Source organism: Cucumis sativus, chromosome 5, assembly GCF_000004075.3.
Source record: "Cucumis sativus cultivar 9930 chromosome 5, Cucumber_9930_V3, whole genome shotgun sequence".
NCBI classification, from domain to species: Eukaryota; Viridiplantae; Streptophyta; class Magnoliopsida; order Cucurbitales; family Cucurbitaceae; genus Cucumis; species Cucumis sativus.
The window spans coordinates 8,146,494-8,170,000 of record NC_026659.2 but is presented as its reverse complement, the minus strand read 5'-3'; the positions used below and the strand labels follow the sequence as shown (position 1 = coordinate 8,170,000).

At 31.0% G+C, this 23,507-nt stretch overlaps 1 protein-coding gene and 1 pseudogene across 1 annotated transcript; one reads left to right on the top strand and one right to left on the bottom strand.

The window, feature by feature from the left end:
• Positions 1 to 5,509: 5,509 nt before the first annotated feature.
• Positions 5,510 to 6,841, bottom strand: LOC116404003 (annotated as a pseudogene).
• Positions 6,842 to 19,749: 12,908 nt separating this feature from the next.
• Positions 19,750 to 23,100, top strand: LOC116403661 (phytosulfokine receptor 1-like). The gene is given in 10 exon segments (XM_031885014.1): positions 19,750 to 20,016; positions 20,019 to 20,339; positions 20,342 to 20,422; positions 20,425 to 20,565; positions 20,568 to 20,768; positions 20,771 to 20,833; positions 20,836 to 21,683; positions 21,686 to 22,010; positions 22,013 to 22,310; positions 22,312 to 23,100. Coding segments are annotated over 10 exon segments (2,997 nt in total). The 5' UTR covers positions 19,750 to 19,802; the 3' UTR covers positions 22,817 to 23,100.
• Positions 23,101 to 23,507: the final 407 nt, after the last annotated feature.

Genomic DNA, 23,507 nt, shown 5'->3' with positions numbered 1-23,507 from the left:
TGTATATTTATAATAGACATTTTAACTTGGTATTTTTATCATTTAATTGTCTATCATTATTTATCAATGATAGTAGATGATAGTTAGGGAACATGATATACTAAAATATCAATATGGTCGATCAAAATCGATCAAATCAAACGCCATCAATTGGAGATATGAAGGGATTTGGTTGGTGTTTGTTTAGGAAAAATCCAATCATACAAATGGTGCAAAAAGAAATTCAAAAGCTTAAATCCACCATAACCAAATGACTGATTGATGACCGATTTGCACTCTTTAGTGCCATAGGAGATGGTTTGAACATTTACTATACGGACCATAGTACATTCAGTGGTAGTTTGATCGAAAAACCCATTTTAACCGACCAATGTATACCTAATTTAATGATATTTGTCTTTTGGTGATTATCAGTGTCTATCTTTAAAACAATAATATTTTGATAAATTTGTACATAGTTTAGTTCAATTTACTATATTTGAAAATAACTATTCAATATTGACCCAACGGAGTCGAGGTTCATTCGTCTACCTACCTTCAGCTCAGATCCTGTATGCCCTATAAAAATCTACTCATATTTTTGGCTGGTTTGAGTTAGAAAGCCCATTCCATTTTTACTTGACTAAGAAGAAAGGTTTATGATTGGTTTTTGTTACGAAGGTTATTTTCCAATGCCTATAACAAGAAAGTAAAGCTATCGATTGCCAAATTCGGATTCCAAATTTTAGATTTGGTAATTACAAAAATGTATTAATGCCATTTTTAATTTGAAAGTTGCATTGAGCTTGTGTATCAGTATATATGTAAATAATTCAATATTTCGAAACAAAACTAAAATTTAAAACAATAAATTTTGAAAATAATAATAAGTTAGGAAAATAGTCAATATAAAGAATTGAAATGCTACCCGTTATTGGGCTTTTTGATTTGACATTTTCTTACAATCAAAATTCAACAGAAAAAGAAAAAACAAAAAGGTTTATATGTTTAGGGTTTACTTAGTTAAGCATGACGGCTACGGCCGATACATGAACGCGTTATGGGCAGAAAAATATGACTTTCTTTACCCAAACTTTTGTTCTATAGATAATAAACCTTCCCAGTTCCCAACCTTTGGTTTGCTCCATCTCCTCTTCCATCACCTTTTTTTCTCTTACAGTACAATCTTTCTCCATATCATCATCTCAAACACTTCTTCCTTTATGAATCTCAAAATAATGTCAATGTCTCAAGGACTACTCATTGTTGATTCTTGTTGCATTCACCTTGTCTTTGGGTAAGTTAACCATGGTTAAAAATAATGATAGTTTAATTAATAACAAATAATATCTAATACCCCTTCAAGATGGACAATGAAGATTATGCATCAATGCCCATCTTCCACGTAAAATGCTTAAGCAATGGACCAGATAAAGGTTTAGTTAAACATATCAACAAGTTGAAAAGAAGAGCGGATGGAAAGCAATTAAATCACCAACAAAATGACAATCAATAATCTCAATATGTACGATTAATGCATGAGCTCTTGAAAAGTGGGGTTATTAGCTAGATATGTGTTGTTTGATCATAATTACAATAAACCAATGTAGGAACATACATTTATTTATAGCTCTAGGTTTTAATTTTTTCTGACTTAATTTGTTAGACAAATTCAATACAACCAAATATTCTAAGGTTTTGTAAATTAGGACGATGTTTAGACCATTTTTCTTCAGGTGTTAGGAAGGTTATAGAGTGATGACAACACATATTAAGGGTGTAAACAGTATAAAAACAACTTTTGCGCAAAAATTTTCTGGAATTAAACCATTTAACATTTGACATCTAACCCTATCCATTATGGTTCTATTTAACATTTCAGAAACATCATTTTGTTGAGGGGTATATCTAACAGTCCTATGCCTCGTTATACCATGTTCTTTACAAAAGTTATTGAATTTCTCATTACAAAATTCTAAACCATTATCAGTTATTAAGCATTTAACTTGTTTAGAAGTTTGTTTTTCTACCATGGTTTTTCATTCTTTAATTTTTCCTAGAGTTTGGTATTTAGCCTTTAAGAAATAAAATCAACTTTTTCTAGAGTAATCATAAGTAAATATTAGAAAATACCAGCTGGAATTATTTAAGGATGGTATTATTTGTGAGGGTCCCCATAGGTCGGAATGAATGTAGTCTAGGATAGTTTTGATGTTGTGATTAGCCTTTTGAAAACTTTGTCTTGTAGACTTGTCAACTACACAATGCTCACAGAAAGATAGCTTTCCAACCACTCCTTTAGGAATAATTTCCCGTTCTGACATTTTCAATTCCTTTCCACTTATATTGCTATTATTATGTTGAGTAGTATTTAAGTCTATAAATTTAATTATTTTCTTGTTTTAATTCTAGTTTATTCTATCAGTGAGTTTGAACATCCAATACTGGATGAAAGTAAAACCTTTTTGGTTAAGTTAAATTATAGAAGTTGCACTTGTTGTATTTGGGATTTGGAAGAAATACCATATAGTCATGCACTTTCTGTTAATCATACTCTTGATTTAGATTCTTATTCTTTTGTATACTACTACAAAATCTTCTTTACTTGACACTAAAAAAAAATTTATACGTCAAGGAATGATCATTAAGAGCAATGGAAGGGGAGAGAAAAGAATATGTTGGTGTGAATTTTTACCCTCAAACATTATCCCAACCCATTAATTTGTAATTTAGGAGGAAAGAATCTATCTAAGACAAATAAAAAAGAGTTTTAATGTCTAAGTCAATAAAAAAGTTATAGAATAGCAAAGAAGTATATAAAAAATTCTTAAATAACTCATATGGAGCGTATTTGTAGGATATTTGATTCATGGTGCTTATCTTGGCTACTAGGATGTACGATACGGTTTTCTAAGGATCAATCTTATTCTCACCAAATTAAAAGAGTTAGTTTTAAAAGAAAATAGGAGTTGTCACCAATCTTTTTTAGTGTGTGATTGGACACCGAAAAATAAAGTAAACAATTTTTTAAAAAAAATTGTTTGCGAAAAATAGATTTGAGTTCAAGAGTAATTTGTGTATGGAAAAAGTATTAACATCACACCGCACCCATTTAAAAAAACAGTGACCAAACTTCAAATATTGAATTTAAAATATTTTTTAATTTATTTTAAAACTAATGTTTTATCTTACCCCTCATTACTTCAATATTTGAAGCAATGGTCTCATAAGTGGAATAATATTCCATTAATTATACTACATATTGAGCAAAATTTCTCACCCTAAGAAAATGAAAAATTATTACAATTTCTCAAAATCTAGCCTAGTGTCTTCGAATAAAGATTTTTTAAAAAAAATATTGATTAAATTCATTTTTTCTTGGGGTCAAATCTAGACTCCAAAAGATATTGATCTCTCACCTCAAAAATTCTAGAAAATCATAATATCAAATTTCTTATATTTCATCGTAGACTTTTTTTTTAGCGAAACAAATGTAAGTAAATAAGTTGATTAGAAAACCTTATGAATATAGATTTATATTTTAAATTTTTTTAAAAAAATATAGTTTTAAAGAAAAATTTTCTAAACGGTTAAAAAAAAATTTAAGAAAAATTTCAAAATTAGGTTAATAGGAAATAATGCAACATATATAATCAAATATATCACACTACAAATTCTATTTTTTAAAAAAAAATATTGAAAATCGATCTTGGACTCTAAAAAAACTGATCCCCTCAATTCAAAAATTTAGAAATAAGGGACTCCATATATTTTTAATTCCATCGTTGGAGTTTTTTAAGAAGGATAAAATATGAAGATGAATATGAATATGATGTAAGAAAAAAATTAATTAATTAACTAATAATAAAATAACATGGTAATATTGTTAAGATAAATTCAATACCAAGTGTAAAAAATTACTCATGAATTTAACATTACATGATAATAATTATTATGTTTATGAAGAAAATAAGTTAAAATAATGAAAAAGTGAAAAAAAAAAAAAAACGTTACATTTGATCTCTCAACGCAACAATTTCATGATCTCTTTCTCCTCGACAACATTCCTTGGAAGATTTATTTTTCTTTCCATCTTTGCCATTATCACATCGGTTGTGTTACATCTACCATCATGAATGACATTACTTCAAGGTGTGATTCAAAGCAAAGGAAGAGTTTTCGAACAAAGAATTCACATTAACGATGATGATCAACCTTTAAAAAATTCCATATGTTGTTCCTAACCTTGATTTTTTAGAACAAGATCTTGTGTTTGTTCTTGAATGATCCTCTTTGAGTGACTCCAGGCATCAGGTTTAATGTAAGCGTCAGTTGCGAATGTGTAGCTTTAGATGTGACTTTCTTGATGTCATTTATTGATTGTTAATTTAGATTACGAAGAGAGATGAAAGCTACGTAGATAGGTCCCAATGAACGTGACAATACTCACACGAGCTTTCTGGAGAATCTTTAGTACTTGATCTTCTAATTTTCTATCGGCTGAATTTATATACGGATGTAGTTTAGGTTGAGAAGCTAGAAGTGTTCTAATTGTTAGAAAAATTCTTTCGAAGCAATGAGAAATCTAAAATTTAAACCATTGCAAATGAAGATATATTCCAAAGACTTGAACCGTAGGGCGTGAATAAAGCAATAAATTATTATGTTTTAAATATGACTTAAATTATATATGAAAAATACAAAAACAGAAGTTGAAGGGGTGAAGAGCCCTATGGTGAAAAGCTTAGTACAAAAATGTGAAAGAAGCAAACATCATATTCAAAAATTTAAAAAGAAAGAAAGAAAGAAAGAAAGAAAGAAAAAGTGAAATGTAAATAAAATAGTTATCATTTAAGAAGTAGAACAGAAAAAATCAAACTATTTAAAACATAATAAAATATTAATTAATGGGCACTAAAGATCAAAGAAAACTAAGATTTATAAGTAATTCATAAGCAACTTTAGAAGTAAATATATAAAGTGAGTGTCTACTTTGAGTACAACTTTTGAAGTTTTAAAGTATTTTTTTTATCTATTATTATTTAAAAAGTTAAAAGTAATGAATATATAAATAATATATGAAACAATAAGACAATATATTGGAAGAAGCTTCCCATATTGCAATAAAGTTGACGCTGCAATTTTTGATTCATTATTTGTCATTAATCAATCACACGCCTCTATTTTAGTAACAAACTAAATATGTTATATTTTAATGCGTTTTTAGGAATCCTAACAAACCAATTATCAAAAGTTTGGGACATTTTTTAATAACGTCAAGTGTTATAACATTTCGAAAATACAATAAAAAGTCGATTATAGCATCAATAATGCCATATCTCGTTAATGCTACTATGAGATGGAAAATCTAGACATCCGTAGAGGCGCTTATCTCTAACCTACCATGAGATGGAAACTCTAGGTATCTACTGAATACCCTCGTCAAAGGATCTTTGTACACAAGAAAATCTCTCCTCAAGGATAAGTAACTAAAATTACCAAGTAATTAGATCTAATATGTTTCTTTCAATTTTGATGGAAAAGATAATTTGACTTTAATTGAAAAATGTAAAATTACAACTTTATCAATGGAACATACTAACAAAGAATTATATTTAAAATTTAAATTACATAACGAATGAATAAATGGAAATAATACAATTTTTTTTTGCTCAGATTATGATTTGTTTAATAACAAAATAAGTTTAGTTAACGATACCACAAATATTTCTTATTTCTCCCTCTAAACCAGTGAGAGGTTGAATATTTCCCATTTTGATCATTGCTGCTGCAAAGTCAGATTTGAACATAGTTGGATCTTTGCTATACTCTGTAACAATGCTATCTGTTGATCCTCCGTTAAAGAGAACTTGATCTGTTTCTAGCAAACCTTTTCTTTGAACAAGATTTTTGAAGTAATTGTTGTCAAAGGAATTGGGTGTGACCAAATCCAGTGGTGCCAAATTTCCATTCCCACTCGATGTTGGACAATTCCTTCGACGTGTGCTAGCAAATCCTGCATCGATATTAGTTTGATTGTATATTCTATTACGGAAGAGAAAACATTGGGCTTGCCCTATAGTATGAGAACCTGCAATAATAGAATTAACGTGTACATGAATTAATAAAAGTTGATGCATATAATAATTTATATGATGAATTCAAAAACTTAAAGATTTAATTACCGGAGAGTGCAACCATATCTCTTGTACTAAGTCCTTTATTTGAAAAGATGGAAATAAGCGATCAAGACCTGCTTGAAAATGTGGAAGCTCATTCTCTGCTAAAGCTTTGCTTGCAGTGGTCGAATCTCTTCTTCCAAGCCTTACTGTCCATGATGGACCACCGACCTAATTTTTGTACAAATAATATTTAGTATGAGAAAAGACAATATTCATAATATTTTGACATATATAGTGCATAGATGGATGCCGAAGATCAAGTACTCACAGCAAAAGAAGCATCTCTTGCAGCAACTGCAAGAATATCAGCACAAGATACAACGCCGGGACAAATCTTCTCAACTGCCGTCTTGGCGTTGTGTATCACCCCATAACCTCTAGCAGAGTCTCTATTGGGTGCTGCATTTTGTTCACCAATCATAGAGGGAGTATCATCAAGCAATATCGACGCATCGCAACCCTGAACAAAACAATCGTGGAAATGGAGGCGAATGAGAGATGCAGCCATACGGCGCTCTTGGGAGATGGCTTGTCGAATGACAGTTCTAATAGTTGTAAGTGCAGTAGGACAAGTTTGGTCGTAAAAGGAAGAGGAAAGTTGAGCATCACATGCTAAACCGAAAAGCAAGAAGGTGAATGCAAGAACAAGTAGGGGAGGCATTGACATTTTGATGAAATCCTGAAAGAGAAGCGTGCGTATTGAGATGATGATATAATGAAAGAAGAGAAAAGATGAAGATGAGATGGAGGAAACCAAAGGTCGGGAAGGGTATTATTTATAGATCAAAAGTTTTGATAAAGAAAGTCATTATTTTCTGCTAATGACGCGTTCATGCATTGAGGGTAGCTGTCATGGTTAACCAAAGTACTGAAGGCCAACCTAAAGCTTTTTAGTTCATTTTTTATTCTAAGAAAATGTCAATTCAACAACCCCCAGTAAAGGGTTGTATTAAAATTACCTTCACAAACCTTCTATTCAATGTTCTAAATAATATGTAGTTGCCCTTTATTATTGTTATTTTTCTCACTTAATTATTATTAATGTACTTTTAAAATAGCAATATTAATTAAAAATTATGGTCACATATTTTTATGTGGAATATCAACCTCCCAGTGAGTGGTATCTTACAGTTCACATTATAAAATTTCAACGTAACACAATTAATCTTTTAAAAAAAGGAATTTGCTTTAAGTGCTTCATGCATAAACATATTCTATGCATTATTATTGTAATAATTAAACTAAATAAAAGGCAGCTGAAGGATATTGAAATTGAAAAGGTCTTTGTTCAATTTTGGATAAAAGAAAAGTCAGACTGAAAAAGGGAATATCAATTAGATAATTCATATGATCCCATGCATTCTATGCATATCGTTCAATACCCCAACACTGAAGACTAAATCAATGCACAAATAATGTCATTAAATGCACTTTCGTAATGTCTTACCCAACCATTCTTCCTCTCTTTCTTGAACGCTTCCGCTTCAACGAGGGAATCTCAAACATGTTTTTGTCTCGCTTTACTCACATGTCTCGTAACAAAACTTTCAAATCACACAAACTGTTATTGCTGTAAGTTGAGCGAGTCATCCGAAAAATAGGTGTACTTTGTAACTTTTAATTCTTTTAAGCATTTCTTAACCCTACTTTACTTCACTTTCTTTGAATCTTATAATATTTTAATTTATTTTACTATATTTAAAAATGTCCCTAACTTTAGGAGACAAAACTTCTCAAAATATCTACCAATATAGAAAAATATCACAATTTACCTTTGATACCGGTCTATTTTACTCTATCACAGTTTAGATAAATTTTGTGATATTTTGTTATATTTTGCAAATATTTTAGCTTATTTGCTACATTTGACAATAACCAATGATGGAAAGTGGTAGATATGCGCCGATCTAATTGCATGAATTTAGAAATTTAGAAATTAGCATGCAACACTACCCTAATTAAACAAAATTAGGGTTAAAAAGAAGATCAAACTTTGTTTTTCTCAAGTAAAAAGTTAACATTTTGACTTTTTACCATTTTGTACATCTTGACTAATTCCGACCACACGAGCATCAATCGAAATTCATTTTTTCAAAATTAAATCATATTTGAATATAAAGTCAGTCAAATTTTAATTTTTTAAAGTAAAAAAGTTAACCATTTGACCTTTTACAACTGTGACGATTTTCATCAAGTCTAGGCTTCCCAATATGAATCTGCATTCATATTTTTAATATTTAAATTAAATTTAAACACATAATGCTCTATCTCAAACTTATGATCAACGACTATATGTTCACATATCTTCGTTGGTTTCTCTTTCTTTACTTAATTCGAACAATTTAATTACTTCATCATATTGTTCTAATTAAGTTAATTTCATATGAGCTAATACGGAAACCTAATGGACCTATAGATAATGGGCTCCAACGATTCGAGATTAACTGGCTAACAGATCATTATTCCACTAAAGTCAGTAGTTAGTTGCACTACCCCCTCTAATCACTATAGAGATATTGTGTCCATTTGATATAACCATAATCAACAAGTTAATCTTTCATAGGTTGTCTGTAACTTCAACTAGGTCAAAATATTATTTTACCATCAAGTTTACATCTTTCATAGCTTTGCTGCGTATTTGGTTCTTGAGTTGTTGCGACATACATTTTTAATTTCTAAGTACTTCTAAAGATAACGGCGAGTATGAAAAATTTTACTATAATAAAAGAAAAAATATCAAATAATCTACGGTTCAATTTTTTCTTTTTACTTCTTTTTACCTGTTTATACCCCTTCACATAGGATTATACTTTATTTTTTTTACAAACGTAGTGTATTTGCATTATGTAATAATGAAGTGAAATATCACAGAGTGTATTTGCTAACTAAAATCAATTTTGGAAAATCTTAACTAATTTATGATATTTTTTGGATTGACGATATTTTCTTCAGTATCCCATAAATATATGTCTATAATTCATAACATATTTTCAGATTTTTAGTATATAAATCAAATTAATTAACATTTATTTAATGAATTTATAAAACTTATGTTTAATAACAATTTCTCTAAAAATATTGCAAAGAGATTTTCAACCGTTCTAGATTTCATAATATTTTGAATTCAAACATTAGATCATATTCCTAAAATAATGGCAAACACTAATTCAGTACTTTTGTATTATTTATATTTCAAATTATTTTTAAAAAATTATCAGATAATACATATTACGTATCGTTAATAATAATTTTGAAATAAAGTTTTATCTTTCCACAATTGTACTAATTATGATTATACACTTATTTTGGTTGTCTTTTTTTACAAATTAATTTAGTGTGCCTCTTGTATTGAATAATTATTTTTTCACATTGTTTTTTTTAATTACATTAATGTTCATATCTATTTCAATTAGAATTTTTACTTTGTATGTTACTGTTTCAGTTAATTTCTGCAAAAATTACACTTGTCTCAAGGTTGCTTTTACATAGAAAGAGAAACTTCTGTTTATACTTTTTTCAAGAACGGGTATGAGAGCAATTGAAAGGAAAGAAAGAAAATGAGTTCTACGAAGTATGAAAAAGAAAAATTTGATGGGAATGAAGACTTTACCTTGTGGACAAAAAGAATTACAGCAATCTTAAGTTCATAAAAGACCTTGAAAGCTTTAGAAGATCCAAAAGAACTCCCTGCAACTTTGGCCAAGTCAGAAAGAGAAAAAAATGGAAGAGGTAGCTTACGGTACACTTGTTATGAATATTATTGATAATGGTTGAGACAGGTAATTGAAGAAACCAATGTGTTTGTTGCTTGGGAGAAATTGAAGCACTGTATGAAAAGAAAGACATACCAAATAAGATGTTCATAAGGAGAAGTTATTTTTATTTAAAATGAATCAGAACAAGAATCTTGTTGAAAATTTAGATGAGTTCAAGAAACTTACCAATGCTCTTAATCAAACTGGGGAGAAGTTGGGGTAGAAAGTGAATATGCTATTCTCATTAATTCAATCCATGACACCTACAAAGAAGTAAAGACAGAGTTGAAGTATGGTAGAGAGACAATCATAGTGAATTAAGTCATTACAACACTAAAAATCAAGGAACTGGAATTGAAGATAGAAAACAAGACTTCACATGCAGCAGAGTCTTTGTTCTCAAAGGGGAAAATTTATTTTAGAAAAAACAGCACCAGAAATCACAGATCAAATAGAGATAAACTAGCACCGAAATGTTTTTCATATGTCACAAAGAAGGACATTTTAAAAGAAATTGTCCTGACCAGGAAAAGAACTTCAGAAGAGATGAAAACAGAAGATGTAGACCTTATGACAAAGAAGACTTCAATCGAAACATAATTATTTATCAAAGAGAAGATCGAAGAAGAGGAAGAGAACATGGAAGTGATCACGAGCCTGTTGGTAATGAAGCTTTTGAATACACTGAGGTGTTAGCAGCCACCAATAAAAAGGCCATGAAAATTGAAACTAAGGAAGAAGACTCGATCTTAGGCTCAAGATGTACCTATAATATGACCTCTAAGAAAAACTGGTTTGTTGACTACAAATTACAAGAGGGAGACTCAGTTTACATGGGAAATAATCAAAATTATGAGATTATTGGTGTAGGCTCGGTGCTATTGAAGTTATCTAATAACATGGAGGTTCTCCTTAAAGGGGTAAGACATGTTCCAAAGCTAAAGAGAAATCTTATCTCTTTAGGTATGCTTGATGACCTAGGGTGCTTCATTTATATTGAAAGATGATTCATGAAAGTGGAAAGACAAGGTAGAGTAATTCTTACTTCAAGAAAGGTGGAAGACTTGTATATTGTGAAAAATGTGATCAAACCCAAGTATGCTCTAATTTTAGAAACTGAGAAAGAAAATGAACTAGAACTATGGCATGACTTTCACATATCAATGAAAGAGAGTTTACTGAACTATAGAAACAAGGGGTTGATTCAAGTTAGAGGAGTAAAAAGACGGAAACAAGGGGCTGATTCAAGTTAGAGGAGTAAAAAGACTTGGCTTCTATGAACACTGCATCTTTGGCAAGTCTAAGAGGCTGAAATTATCCAAAGGAGAACATCATTCAAAAGCCACGCTTGACTATGTACATATTTTTTGGGTGTTACATATTTTACGTTAGCTTTAACTTCACATCTTTTTCGCGTCAAGTATAGTGCAGATTTTACTTGACCTTTCTTTCGTGTCAAGTATAGTGAACATTTACTTGACGCAAAAAAGAAACAAAAAAAAACGTTAAGTATACTTTTAAAAAAGTAAAGTTTTACAAATTTTTTTGAACTATTTTACGTTAATTTTTACTTTACGTTTTTTCAAGTCGAGTATAGTTAACATTTACTTGACGTGAAAACAACGTCAAGTATAGTTAATATTTTTGTTTGACAATTTGAAAATGTCAAGTATAAAAAGTAAAAAACGTAAAAGTAAACTATATAAAAATACATTTTATTTCTCTCCTTTCGTAAAATAAATATATTAAAATTTATTAAATAAAGTGTCATTTCATCTCCCCCATTCTCTCCACGAAAAATGTAACCCTCAGCCTCTCTTGTCTACCACGTATGCCGGCTTTACTAGCACTCATTTTGCCTTTGTGGTTTATAACCTTCCAGAATTTTGGTCATTGAATATTCCTAGTTTTTTCTTTTTTTTTACTTTGTCCGATTATAAAATAAAAAAAGCTTTACAACATATGTGAACTTATTTAATAACCTAGCTTCATTCATCTAGTTATTGATGTAGAAGCTAGCCTGATTATTTGGAGCTTTCTTGTTCAGGAATATTGATGATGCAAGTGTGTTCTTGTTTAGGTTTAATTTTATTTTGTTTGAGTACAAACAGAAAAAAAAAGGGAGTATATGCAGGTGTGTTGTTGTAACATTGTAGCTGAGTTTTGATTGGAAATTGCAGGTAAATGGGATCATACATTCATTCATATGTCATCGCTGATTATTGGCAATGGTTGGAATTGTGATTTAAATTTATTTATTATTTCTATATATTCTGCAGATATTGGGAACAACATGTCATCTTTTTTTAAAACTTTCATTCACGTTCAACCCCTAGCTAGCAAGTGTAGGTAAGGAAGGTATACTTGAGGTCACCCGCAAGTATTTTTAATCAAGTTTCTCTATATCTTCCTCGTTTTCCTCGTTTACAGAATATTATATGCTTCTCTGTTGCTGCCAAGTATGTCTTGATTTTTCTTCAGAAACAGTTGATGATCAATATTTTTTTCTTTTGTGTTAAAATTTGATAAGTTCTATTGTATGTTGCTTCGATAATTCTTTGGTGAAAAAGTTTTATGAAGTATTTAACACTTGAAAATATGTAATTATTGAAGGTCAAAACATAATTTAATGTTTTATAATGTTATAGGTAGTGTGTTTTTATTTATCTTTGTAAATTGAGAGTAGTTTGTGGAGAGACATGAATGGTCATACTACTTTTATAATATTATTGTAAATTATGTACACGTGACTTGCTTTAATTTTGAAGAACAAAACTATTGTTGATTGGAGAGTTTATTTTGTTAATGAATTCATTTTTATTTGAATGAATGTAAAACAGGAAATGAGATATGAGAAACGTAAAATGTGTCAAGTATACTACCTTACCTGACATATAAAAAGAATCGAGTCTATTGTCTTACTTGACATGTAAATAGAGTCAAGTATAGTATCTGACTTGACACATAAATGGAGTCAAGTATCTTATCTTACTTGACACATAAAAAGTATACTATCTTACTTGACACGTAAAAAGTGTCAAGTGTGATATCTTACTTGACATGAAAATGACGTCAAGAAATATAATACTTGACGTTTTTTTTAGTGTCAAGTAATGAGACTATACTTGACAGTCGATTATACTTGACAAAAAAAGCTTCAAGTATTCATTTACTTGATATTGTATTAATGTCAAGTAATCCAATTTTTGTAATAGCGCGTATCAAAGTATTATTTTGCTAGCACATTGGCATCAACTTTTAATGGTTTTGTTCGTCCCGTTGGTAACCATAATGAATGAAGTATTGTAGCAGTGAATGATACTATAATGTCTCTAGTTGTTAAACGTCCAGCAGCAAGACCTTGAAAGCAAAGGATCCCTTCAATTGGTGAATTGAGAAGCGCAACATCAAGTACAAGATGTATACCCATTGTAAGGGTATACAAATCATAATAGAAGAACATGTAAAAATCAACCTTATTATTGAATGGTGTTGTGGGAATTATAAGACAAACTATATTAAAAGAGAATCACATGCAAATCATATGTTAATTAGATGTCAATTACTACATGTCCATCAGATGTCGATATATAATTTGATTATTAGATGTCAATTTTTCTTACAATTTGTCTTGTTATTAGTGTGATATCTTTTTATTCTATTTTTAGTATTGCAATTTGATGATTTATAAGCCGAACTTAAAACATGCATTTTCTGGTCAATGTACACGTTGCATGAGTATTGGTCATAATTGAAGAACATGTAAAAATCAACCCTTTTTGAATGGTGTTGTGGGAATCATGCATGTTGAGGAATCATGTACAAATATAATGAAGACAATACCCTATCAATTAAGTTGAACAATATTACTTTAGTATGTTAATTACTAAACATTATTGTATATTTTTTTGTTAACTTATAAGACAATCACATGCCAATCAATGTTCAATCAATTGTCCATCATATGATAATAACATATCAATTAATTGTCAATCATATGATAATCATATGTCAACGTGTATTTCAATTTGTCTTTGTTTGCTAGTGTGATATCATCTGATTCTTTTTTGAGTATTGCAATTTGATGATTTGTAGGCAAAACATAAAATATGCATTTGTCGATTGCAAAGAGATTTTAACAACAAAGTATTAGTAAACCCCAATCGAACGTTGAATTACAAAATATTAGTGCTAATATAAACAAAAACACAAAAATTAGTAATTGTTAGTCTATAGAGTTCATAAAGTTTTTTTTTCTTTTTTTGTCTGAATTTTATTGTGATAAATTTAAACTAAATGAAGGTGGCCCAAAAACATTGCTTCTTGTGTATTATGAGTCTTGCTCGAAGACTTCTGTTTCTTTTCAATTTCCAAAACCCATAGCCTTCGGTGTTGGCTTTATCTTTCTTTTGGTTCTTTCTTTTTCTACCAATTCAAGTTTTTCTTCTTGGGAAGACTTCCTTCTTTTCATTCTATTGTCAACCACCTAAAACAAATACAAAATGAATTTTAAATTGGTATAATACAGTAATTAGAAGGTAATTAATCACATGTATTAATTTTAAATCTTATCAAAATTGAGAATTTTGTTACCTTCTTTTTTCCTTTTTCATTCTTTTTCTTTGTTTTCATTTCTACGGTGTCTTCATCTTGTTTACAAAACATACAAAACAATCATTATCAGATGAAAATGTTTAAATCAATGTGTTTATTATGAGGTACATATAATGGATTCTTTTCTACTATTTCATCTTCTTGATTTTCTTTTTGTTTAAGCTCTTCAAACAAGCTATTAAATATAAATGAAGAAGAATATTCTTATTTTTTGTTAACCATGTAAACGAAATCAAAATAGAAATCAAATGCAATCAGATGAGTATAAGATGGACATCAGATGGTAATCACCATGTCAATCTGGATCTGAAGTATTTGATCAACTATATTTCCATCAGCAGTTTGGTGATCTTTTCCTTCAACTTATTTTATCTTTCTCTTCTTCTTGTTCATGGACCTCAAACACGTTTATTAGTTCAAGTATATTAATTTTATCGCTTATCAAAATAGAGAATTTTGTTATCTTTTTTTTCCTTTATCATTTCTTTTCTTTGTTTTCGTTTCTCTTTCATCTCTGCTTTCTTCATTCTGCTTACCTACAAAACATACAAAACAATATTGTATTAATGATTAATCATTGATTAATGAAAAAGTTTCAATCAATTTGTGTATTTTATTAGGTACTTACGGTAGATAGTTTTTCTACTACTATATCTTCTTGATTTCCTTTTGGTTGAAGCTAGTTTCTCAACAAGCTATTGTATACAATAATTAATGAGATTAGAAAAAAAAATGTTAACTATGGAAACAAAACTAATTCAAAATAAAAATCAAATGAAGATGAGATGGAAATAAGATGGACGGCAAATGAAAGCTATCTTTATCATCATTTAAGTTTATTGACCTTTTGTAGGCCTATCTTTCCTCTATCGCATCCGTTCATTCACAAAGTATTGAAAATATTTTGAATGCATGCAATTCGACAGTAGATGGATTTAAAGGTACAACTGAAAACCATTCAAATATATACATCTTGGGATTTATATCCTAAACTTGTAGATTGTAAATGTAATCTATTGACCTTTATTAATAAAGTGTTATTTGTAATAAATATATGTTGTTGATTATATTATCAATTTTGTCTTAATAACCCAAATCCAATAAACTAACATTCTAAGTTGTTTAATGAAGTTGTTTAATGAGTCTTAAACAGTATGTATGTAGAGACATACAAGGGTCAATGTTTGAGATCAGCTTAAAGGGTCCATAGTAAATGGAAGGTTGGATACCTTGTTCTAGTAACACTATGAATACGTCTCACTTTGTATTTGATATAAACGCAATGATCCAATGCATTCGTGTAGTTGACATACGAGTGAAGGTATCCTATGCAATGAGTTTGCATAAGACTGGACCACAAAATAGTAACCACTAGATGTAACTTCGTTAACTAGTTAGGTTTCTATTTTTCTACGATGACATAGGTAACTTAGTCTTAATCTTGAAGGTATTATGAACTCATGTTCGTGATGGATTGTCGTTTGATTTGTACGAGTGAGAGTCACCAGATCACCGACTTAATTAAACTTATCATTTTGGGGACAAAATCAAGTGGAAAGCTGAGAACATAATTACATAAGATGAAATTCCTCATTACCTACTTTAGGGTTAGTAGATGAGTGTTCCTTTAAATGGTGTCTCCAGGTCTTGAATAAAGGGTCGTACCCTCTCTATGGCACGAGGGAGATTTTTTTATTGGTAGGACTATAAATAGGTTGTTCACTGGAGGAGCACTCGTATTTAAGAATTAGAGGTAACCTAGGGGTAAAACTGTAAATTGACTCCGCAAATAATGAGTGCTTTAAATGATCATGCAGAAGAAAGAGGAAGTTACCTTATGTTATTAAACTGAATATGTAATCAAGAAATTACTTAAGAAAACAAAAAAATAACCTAAAATAATATGTGCGCAAGAAAACAAAAATTAGCCTACTGTTAAATGGACGTCTGAAACACTGTGGGACAAAGAAAACCAACTGAAAGATCAAGAAACACTTACCGATTTCCAAATAAGAAGTAGAGATTTCAAAAAATAAGAGATGTTGAACTACTAAAACCCTTACCTATTAACGAAACCCTTACCGATTGATGAACTAGTGATACCCACCCTATGCGCAACAGATGTTGGATGGAAGAAGAAGAAATTTGTGAGAGAAAAGTAGAGATTTCAAAGAAAAAGTAGAGATTTCGTAGAAGAAAGAGAAAAAGGTTTTATCGATTGATAAATTTCTAAAACCCAGGACATGCGCGTAAGAGACGTTGAACGAAAGAAGATAAAATATGTGAGAGAAGAGGAAATAAAGATTTCGAAGAAGAAAGAGAAGAATTTGAAATAAGAAGAAGAATCGGAACTAGTGAAACCCACAGTCTGTTGCGCAAAAGAGAGAGAATAATGGAAATGAAATTCTGGAAAGCAAACGAAATAAGAAAAGAAGAATGGGAATAAAAAGCGTCAGAATATTACGTACTAAAAAAAGGAAGATTGTGCCAAATTTTGAATTAGGGACAAAATCGTATTTGTCCTCTCACGCCCATTGTTAGTAAGGTTTCCCCAATTTTGGCATTTGTGTAATTTATAAAGAGAAATTGCATCAAATGATAAAAACATTTAAAAAAATAGTGTATGACACCTCTTTTTGTGTTTATTGAAAAAATATCAAAAATACCAAAAACAGTAATTAGTTATATTAGACGATTATCGAAGAGTTATCACACAGTTATAAGAGGGTTATCAACTTTTAAATTTGGTACTTTTTCAATTTAGAAACTGTAGTAACATAAAATTTCAATATCAGACAGAGAAGATAAAAAAAGGTAAAAGTATTGTTTTTCAATCTATCCATGATGAAGAACCTTTTGATAAAGATTAGTTATCTACTGATAATATTAATGATTCCATATTCATGCTTACATGAGAAATTTTCTAAATTTGTTAAAAAACTTCAAAAAATCAAATAATTATGGCTCCAACAGCAGAAATCAGAAAAACTTTAGAAGAAAGGATATGAATCATTATCAAGTATATGAATCAAGTTTACAAGTGTATATCAATAATATATCAAGTGTATCGGTAGGGTTTCAAGCATATCAAATGCATTTAATCAATCAATTATATAAGTGAAGAATACTAAATGTATCTGCAGTGTATCAAACATATATGAGTAATGTTTCAGATGTGTATCAAAACGTATCGAGTGTATCAAAAAGTATCAGATGCATCAAGTGTATCAATCAAATTTATCAAGAAGTATCAGGTGTATTAGGTATATCAGACATGTATAAGGTGTATCAAATATATTAGTAATGAGGGCATGTGTGATATTTTATCTCTTAATATGTGGGTTGTGCTTTGTTTTTGCCATTTTTGCAAATAATAAAGTGTGTGCTATAAACTTAATTATTATAACTTATTTTGCCATTTTTGCAAATGTCTCAAAAATCAAATATTTTGTTGGATAATCTCACTAACACTTAAGTGGGAAAAGTGGCAACATATAAAGATGAATACCCCTAGTTCACTAAATTTTACTAATGGTTAGTGGAATGTAAAGTGTTGTGAGTTGGTAAACTAATTACATGCATTTTTCATGTAATTAGGTTATTTAAAAGGTTTGTTTCAAATATTGAAATTTTTTTTTTTTTTGGTTTTGATATTTTTTATTTTACAAAATCGATACCAAATTATCTCTCTCCCAAATCTCAAACTTAAGTCCTACCCCTTCCAATTTTCATCATTCTCTCCCAATTTCCTTCACTTAACGGATCCTACAACCCGATTCTAAGTCTAGAAAATAGCGAATATAGTGGTGGTCCCCGATTTGATCAGTTTGTGAGGAGATTTCAAAAAACAGAAAGCTACGAAGGTATTTTCTTTAACCTAATTTAGTTTAATTATGATAATATATACATGTTAATTTCTAAACAGTTTGGATGCAACTAGAGTGGAATTGATCCTTTTTTTCTTTTGTTGCCCATATCTCTTTTTCCATCGAGACCCTATCTCTAATAGACTCCACAAGTTAAATTTAATTTTTACTATGTCTACATATTCTTTTAGATTATTTATATTTGATAATAGTTTGATTTTTATTTCTATAATTGCAATACTACTAAATATTTTTTAGTTAAATTATAAAAAATGTCCGAGAACTTTAGAGTTTGTGTAAAAAATACTCAAAAGTTTAAAAAATGCTCATAAACTTTTAGAAAAAATAGGTTAAAAAAATATCCTTACCATTAGTTTCGGATGAAACAGTTGAAGTTTTGTTCAAAAAATACTTGTGAACTATTGAAAATTTTTCATAAATACGCTTGGCTTAAAAAGAGTTCAAAAATATTTTTATTGATCCAAATTTTATACCAATTTTCTCATCAACCAAAATAAAAACCTAAATTTTAAGTTAAAATCATAGTCTTAATTTTTTATTATTATTAATGCACAATGATAGATCATCAACATAATCAAACTCTATAGTTATTGTTGTAATTAACATACGGTTAATTGTCAAATAAAAAATATATTTTACTATTAACACACAGTAAAAGTCCAATAGATCTATCAGTGTAAAATTTTTTTGTTTGACTAATTATTATTTTATTACGTTTTAAGGAGAATTTTTTATTTTTCAACTTGGTGAGATTTTGTTAAAAGGGTGGTTTTTAAAAAGTTTGGTGTAAAGTTGAGATGAATAAGAATATTTGTTAAAAAAAAAAGGCATTTGGTATGATTTAGGGTAATTAGAAAACCAAAAAATGGTTATATTTTCAAATATGGTAAATGGATTGGCCACCGAAAAGAGAGAACCTAAAATTGATGCCAAAAAGAAGAAGAAAATAAAAGGCACGAGAATTGATGAGAATTGATGAGAATTGAGAGATGAGAGATGATGACCGCCGTCCCCCACCCTTCACTTCCACTCATCCCATCAAATCAAAATCCTTAAAGTTATTCTATATTTTATCTTTTTTTAAAAAGAAAAAAATATATATCATTTTTTTTATATAATTCTTTTTAATTTAAAATTTTAAAAACAAAAAACAAAAGTCTATGTTCTACGCGCACGTGACGAGGATGAGGTCACCCACCAACCATTTGACTCTTGCCACCATCGTCCAGCTTTGACAATGGACCTTCACCGTTACACCTTCTTCTCTTTTCTCCTTCACTTCCTTCCTCCATTTTCCTTCATCTCTCTCTCTCTCCCCCCCCCCCCCCCTCCATTTTCTTCCCCATATCCCAAACCCTTAACACCCCCATTCCCCAATATCCAAAATGGGTCTTCAAAATTTCTTCTCTATCCTTCTTCTCCTCTCCGCCATCTTTCTCCGCTTCCATCTCTCTTGTTCCCAAACCCCCTTAATTTGCCATTCCAATGATTCTGAGGCCTTCCACGACTTCCATCGCACTTTTACTTCTCAAATCCATTCATTGCACGCTAACTGTTCCTCCAATTGCTGCTCTTGTACTGGCCTCACTTGTGACTCTTCTGGAGGGTTGTGAAAATTGAGCTTGTTGGGATAAAGCTAGCTGGTCAATTACCAAACTCAATTGCAAGATTCGAACACCTCAGAGTTCTCAATTTGTCCTCTAATTGCCTCACTGGCTCTATTCCTTTGGCTCTGTTTCACCTCCCACACTTGGAAGTTTTTGATCTCAGCTTTAATCGGTTCTTGGGGAACTTCTCCACAGGTACCCTCCATTTGCCTTCCCTTCGGATTCTTAATGTTTCTCGTAATTTATTCAACGGTGTTCTTCCATTTCACATCTGTATCAACTCCACTTTTATTGAGGTTCTGAATCTGAGTTTCAATGATTTTCTTGTGTGTTTCCTTTTCAACTTGCGGACTGTGTTTCTTTGAAGAGACTTCATCTGGAATCGAATTTTATTAGTGGTGGATTCCTAATGAGATTTCTGGATTGAGAAAATTGACCCATTTGTCTGTTCAGAATAACAAGCTTTCTGGTTCTTTGAATAGAATTGTTGGGAATCTAAGAAGCCTTGTTCGGTTGGATTTGTCATCTAATGAGTTTTTTGGGAAATTCCTGATGTTTTCTACAACTCTCTGAATTTGAGTTTCTTTGTTGCTGAGTCCAATAGGTTTAGTGGGAGGATTCCCAAGTCCTTGTCAAACTCTGCTTCACTCTCTGTCCTAAACTTGAGAAACAATTCAATAGGGGGAAATCTTGATCTTAATTGTTCAGCAATGAAAAGCCTGGTTACACTTGATTTAGGCTCTAATAGTTTCAGGGATTTATACCTAGTAATCTTCCCTCTTGTACGCAGCTGAGAAGCATAAATTCTTGCTAGGAACAACTCGTGGTCAGATCCCTGAAACCTTTAGAAAATTTCAGAGCCTAACGTATTTATCACTTACGAATACGAGCATTGTTAATGTTTCCTCTGCTCTCAATATCTTGCAACATTGTCAGAGTTTGAGTACTGTGGTTCTGACCTTTAACTTCCATGGCGAAGTGTTGGGAGATGATCCTAACTTGCATTTCAAGAGTCTCCAAGTTTTTATAATTGCTAATTGTAGATTGAAGGGAGTGATACCCCAGTGGCTGAGAAGTTCTAACAAGTTGCAGTTTTTGGATTTGTCATGGAACCGTCTTGGAGGAAACATTCCATCCTGGTTCGGCGAGTTTCAATTCATGTTTTACTTAGATTTATCTAATAATTCATTCGTCGGAGGTATCCCGAAAGAGATTACTCAAATGAAAAGTTACATTGACAGAAACTTCTTGCTTGACGAACCTGTGTCACCGGATTTTTCTCTTTTCGTAAAAAGAAATGGAACTGGATGGCAGTACAATCAAGTATGGAGATTTCCACCCACTTTGGACCTCGGTTTTAATAATCTCAGTGGACCTATCTGGCCAGAGTTGGGAAATCTTAAGCAGATTATGGTTCTTGATTTGAAATTCAACAGTTTGTCGGGATCAATTTCGAGCAGCCTCTCTGGGATGGTTAGTTTAGAGACTCTAGATCTTTCTCACAACAAACTTTCAGGAACAATTCCACCATCACTGCAAAAGCTTAACTTTTTGTCCAAGTTCAGTGTTGCATACAATCAATTACATGGAGCGATTCCTAAAGGAGGTCAGTTTCATAGCTTTCCCAACTCTAGTTTTGAAGGAAACAATTTTTTGTCCAAGATGATCTCTGTGCATCAAGTGATGGAGATGCTCTGGTAGTAACCCACAAATCAAGAATGGTCACGGGGTCTCTTATAGGTATAATTGTGGGTGTTATCTTTGGAATCATTTTTCTTGCAACATTCGTAGTAGTGTTTATGCTTCGGCCACCTCGGGGAAGAGTTGGAGATCCTGAAAACGAAGTGTCTAACATTGACAATAAGGACTTGGAGGAAGTCAAGACAGGATTGGTAGTTTTGTTCCAAAACAATGACAATGGAAGTCTCTCGCTGGAGGATATTTTGAAATCGACGAATGACTTTGATCAAGAAAATATCATTGGATGTGGGGTTTCGGTTTAGTTTACAAAGCTACCCTTCCTGACGGCAGAAAGGTTGCCATAAAGCGACTGTCTGGTGATTGTGGTCAAATGGACAGAGAATTTCAAGCAGAAATCGAAACACTTTCACGTGCTCAGCATCCAAATCTTGTTCTTCTTCAGGGATATTGTATGTATAAGAACGACAGGCTTTTAATTTACTCTTACATGGAGAATGGTAGCTTAGATTACTGGTTACATGAAAAACCTGATGGTTCATCTTGCCTCGACTGGGATACCCGACTGCAGATAGCCCGGGGGCTGCTGGGGGCTGGCATATTTGCATCAATTCTGTGAACCCCATATCCTTCACCGAGATATAAAGTCGAGTAACATTCTTTTAGACAAAAATTTTAAAGCTCATTTAGCTGATTTTGGTCTTGCAAGACTCATTCTTCCCTATGATACCCACGTAACAACCGACCTTGTTGGTACATTGGGCTACATTCCACCCGAGTATGGACAATCCTCGATTGCGACCTACAGAGGAGATGTGTACAGTTTTGGAGTTGTTCTATTAGAGCTTTTGACAGGTAAAAGACCAATAGACATGTGCAGACCGAAAGGACTTCGGGACCTGATCTCTTGGGTGTTCCAAATGAGGAAAGACAAAAAAGTAAGTGAAGTGTTCGACCCATTTGTATACGACAAGAAGAACGAAATGGCTATGGTAGAAGTTCTTGATATCGCATGTCTTTGCTTATGTAAGGTACCTAAAGAGAGACCTTCAACTCAACAGCTAGTTACTTGGCTTGATAAAGTAAGTTTGTAATCTTCTTAATTCAAATTAAACCTTGTACATTTTAGTGTACGTTTTACAACCAACCATACACTCCACATAATAAGTTTTTTGTTTCTTTGGTGTACATATCCACATTCTTCAGCAGTCTCAATTGAAGATGAGAAGCTAGTCATCATATTTTAAAAAGTTGTAAACTAAAGGTAGATTAGTTATTCTACTGATTTTCTTCCATGTGGGGTTATGAATTATGTTTTTGTTTGTATGATATAAACTTTGAATAATGCCCTATAATTTTAATCTCAGTTTTATTTTCATCTTCAAACCTTTTACAATTATTATTTGTACTCAAAAAACCTTTCCTCACATGGTCGCATCAATCTATCAATCTGAGAAATGAGTTGGGTTTCATATTATTTAATTTGAAGAAAGAGAAACAAAACAGCCTACTAAAGTTGTTTTTTTTTTTCTTCTTATTATTAATAATATTTTAAATTGAAATTAGAAAATATCATTCATACATGTTCATTCAACCTCTAATTTCAAGGTTAACACTACAAAGTTGATGTTATACATCTAGTCAAGTCATAGTCTGTCAAGGATAAAAAATGGTGCATGTCTCTATCTAACTTTTTTTAATGCAAAGATTTGAGTGATCAAAAATGCTTTGACATTTGATTAAAGACTTTAATGGAAGATTGAAAAACAAAGGGATAGGAAGGAA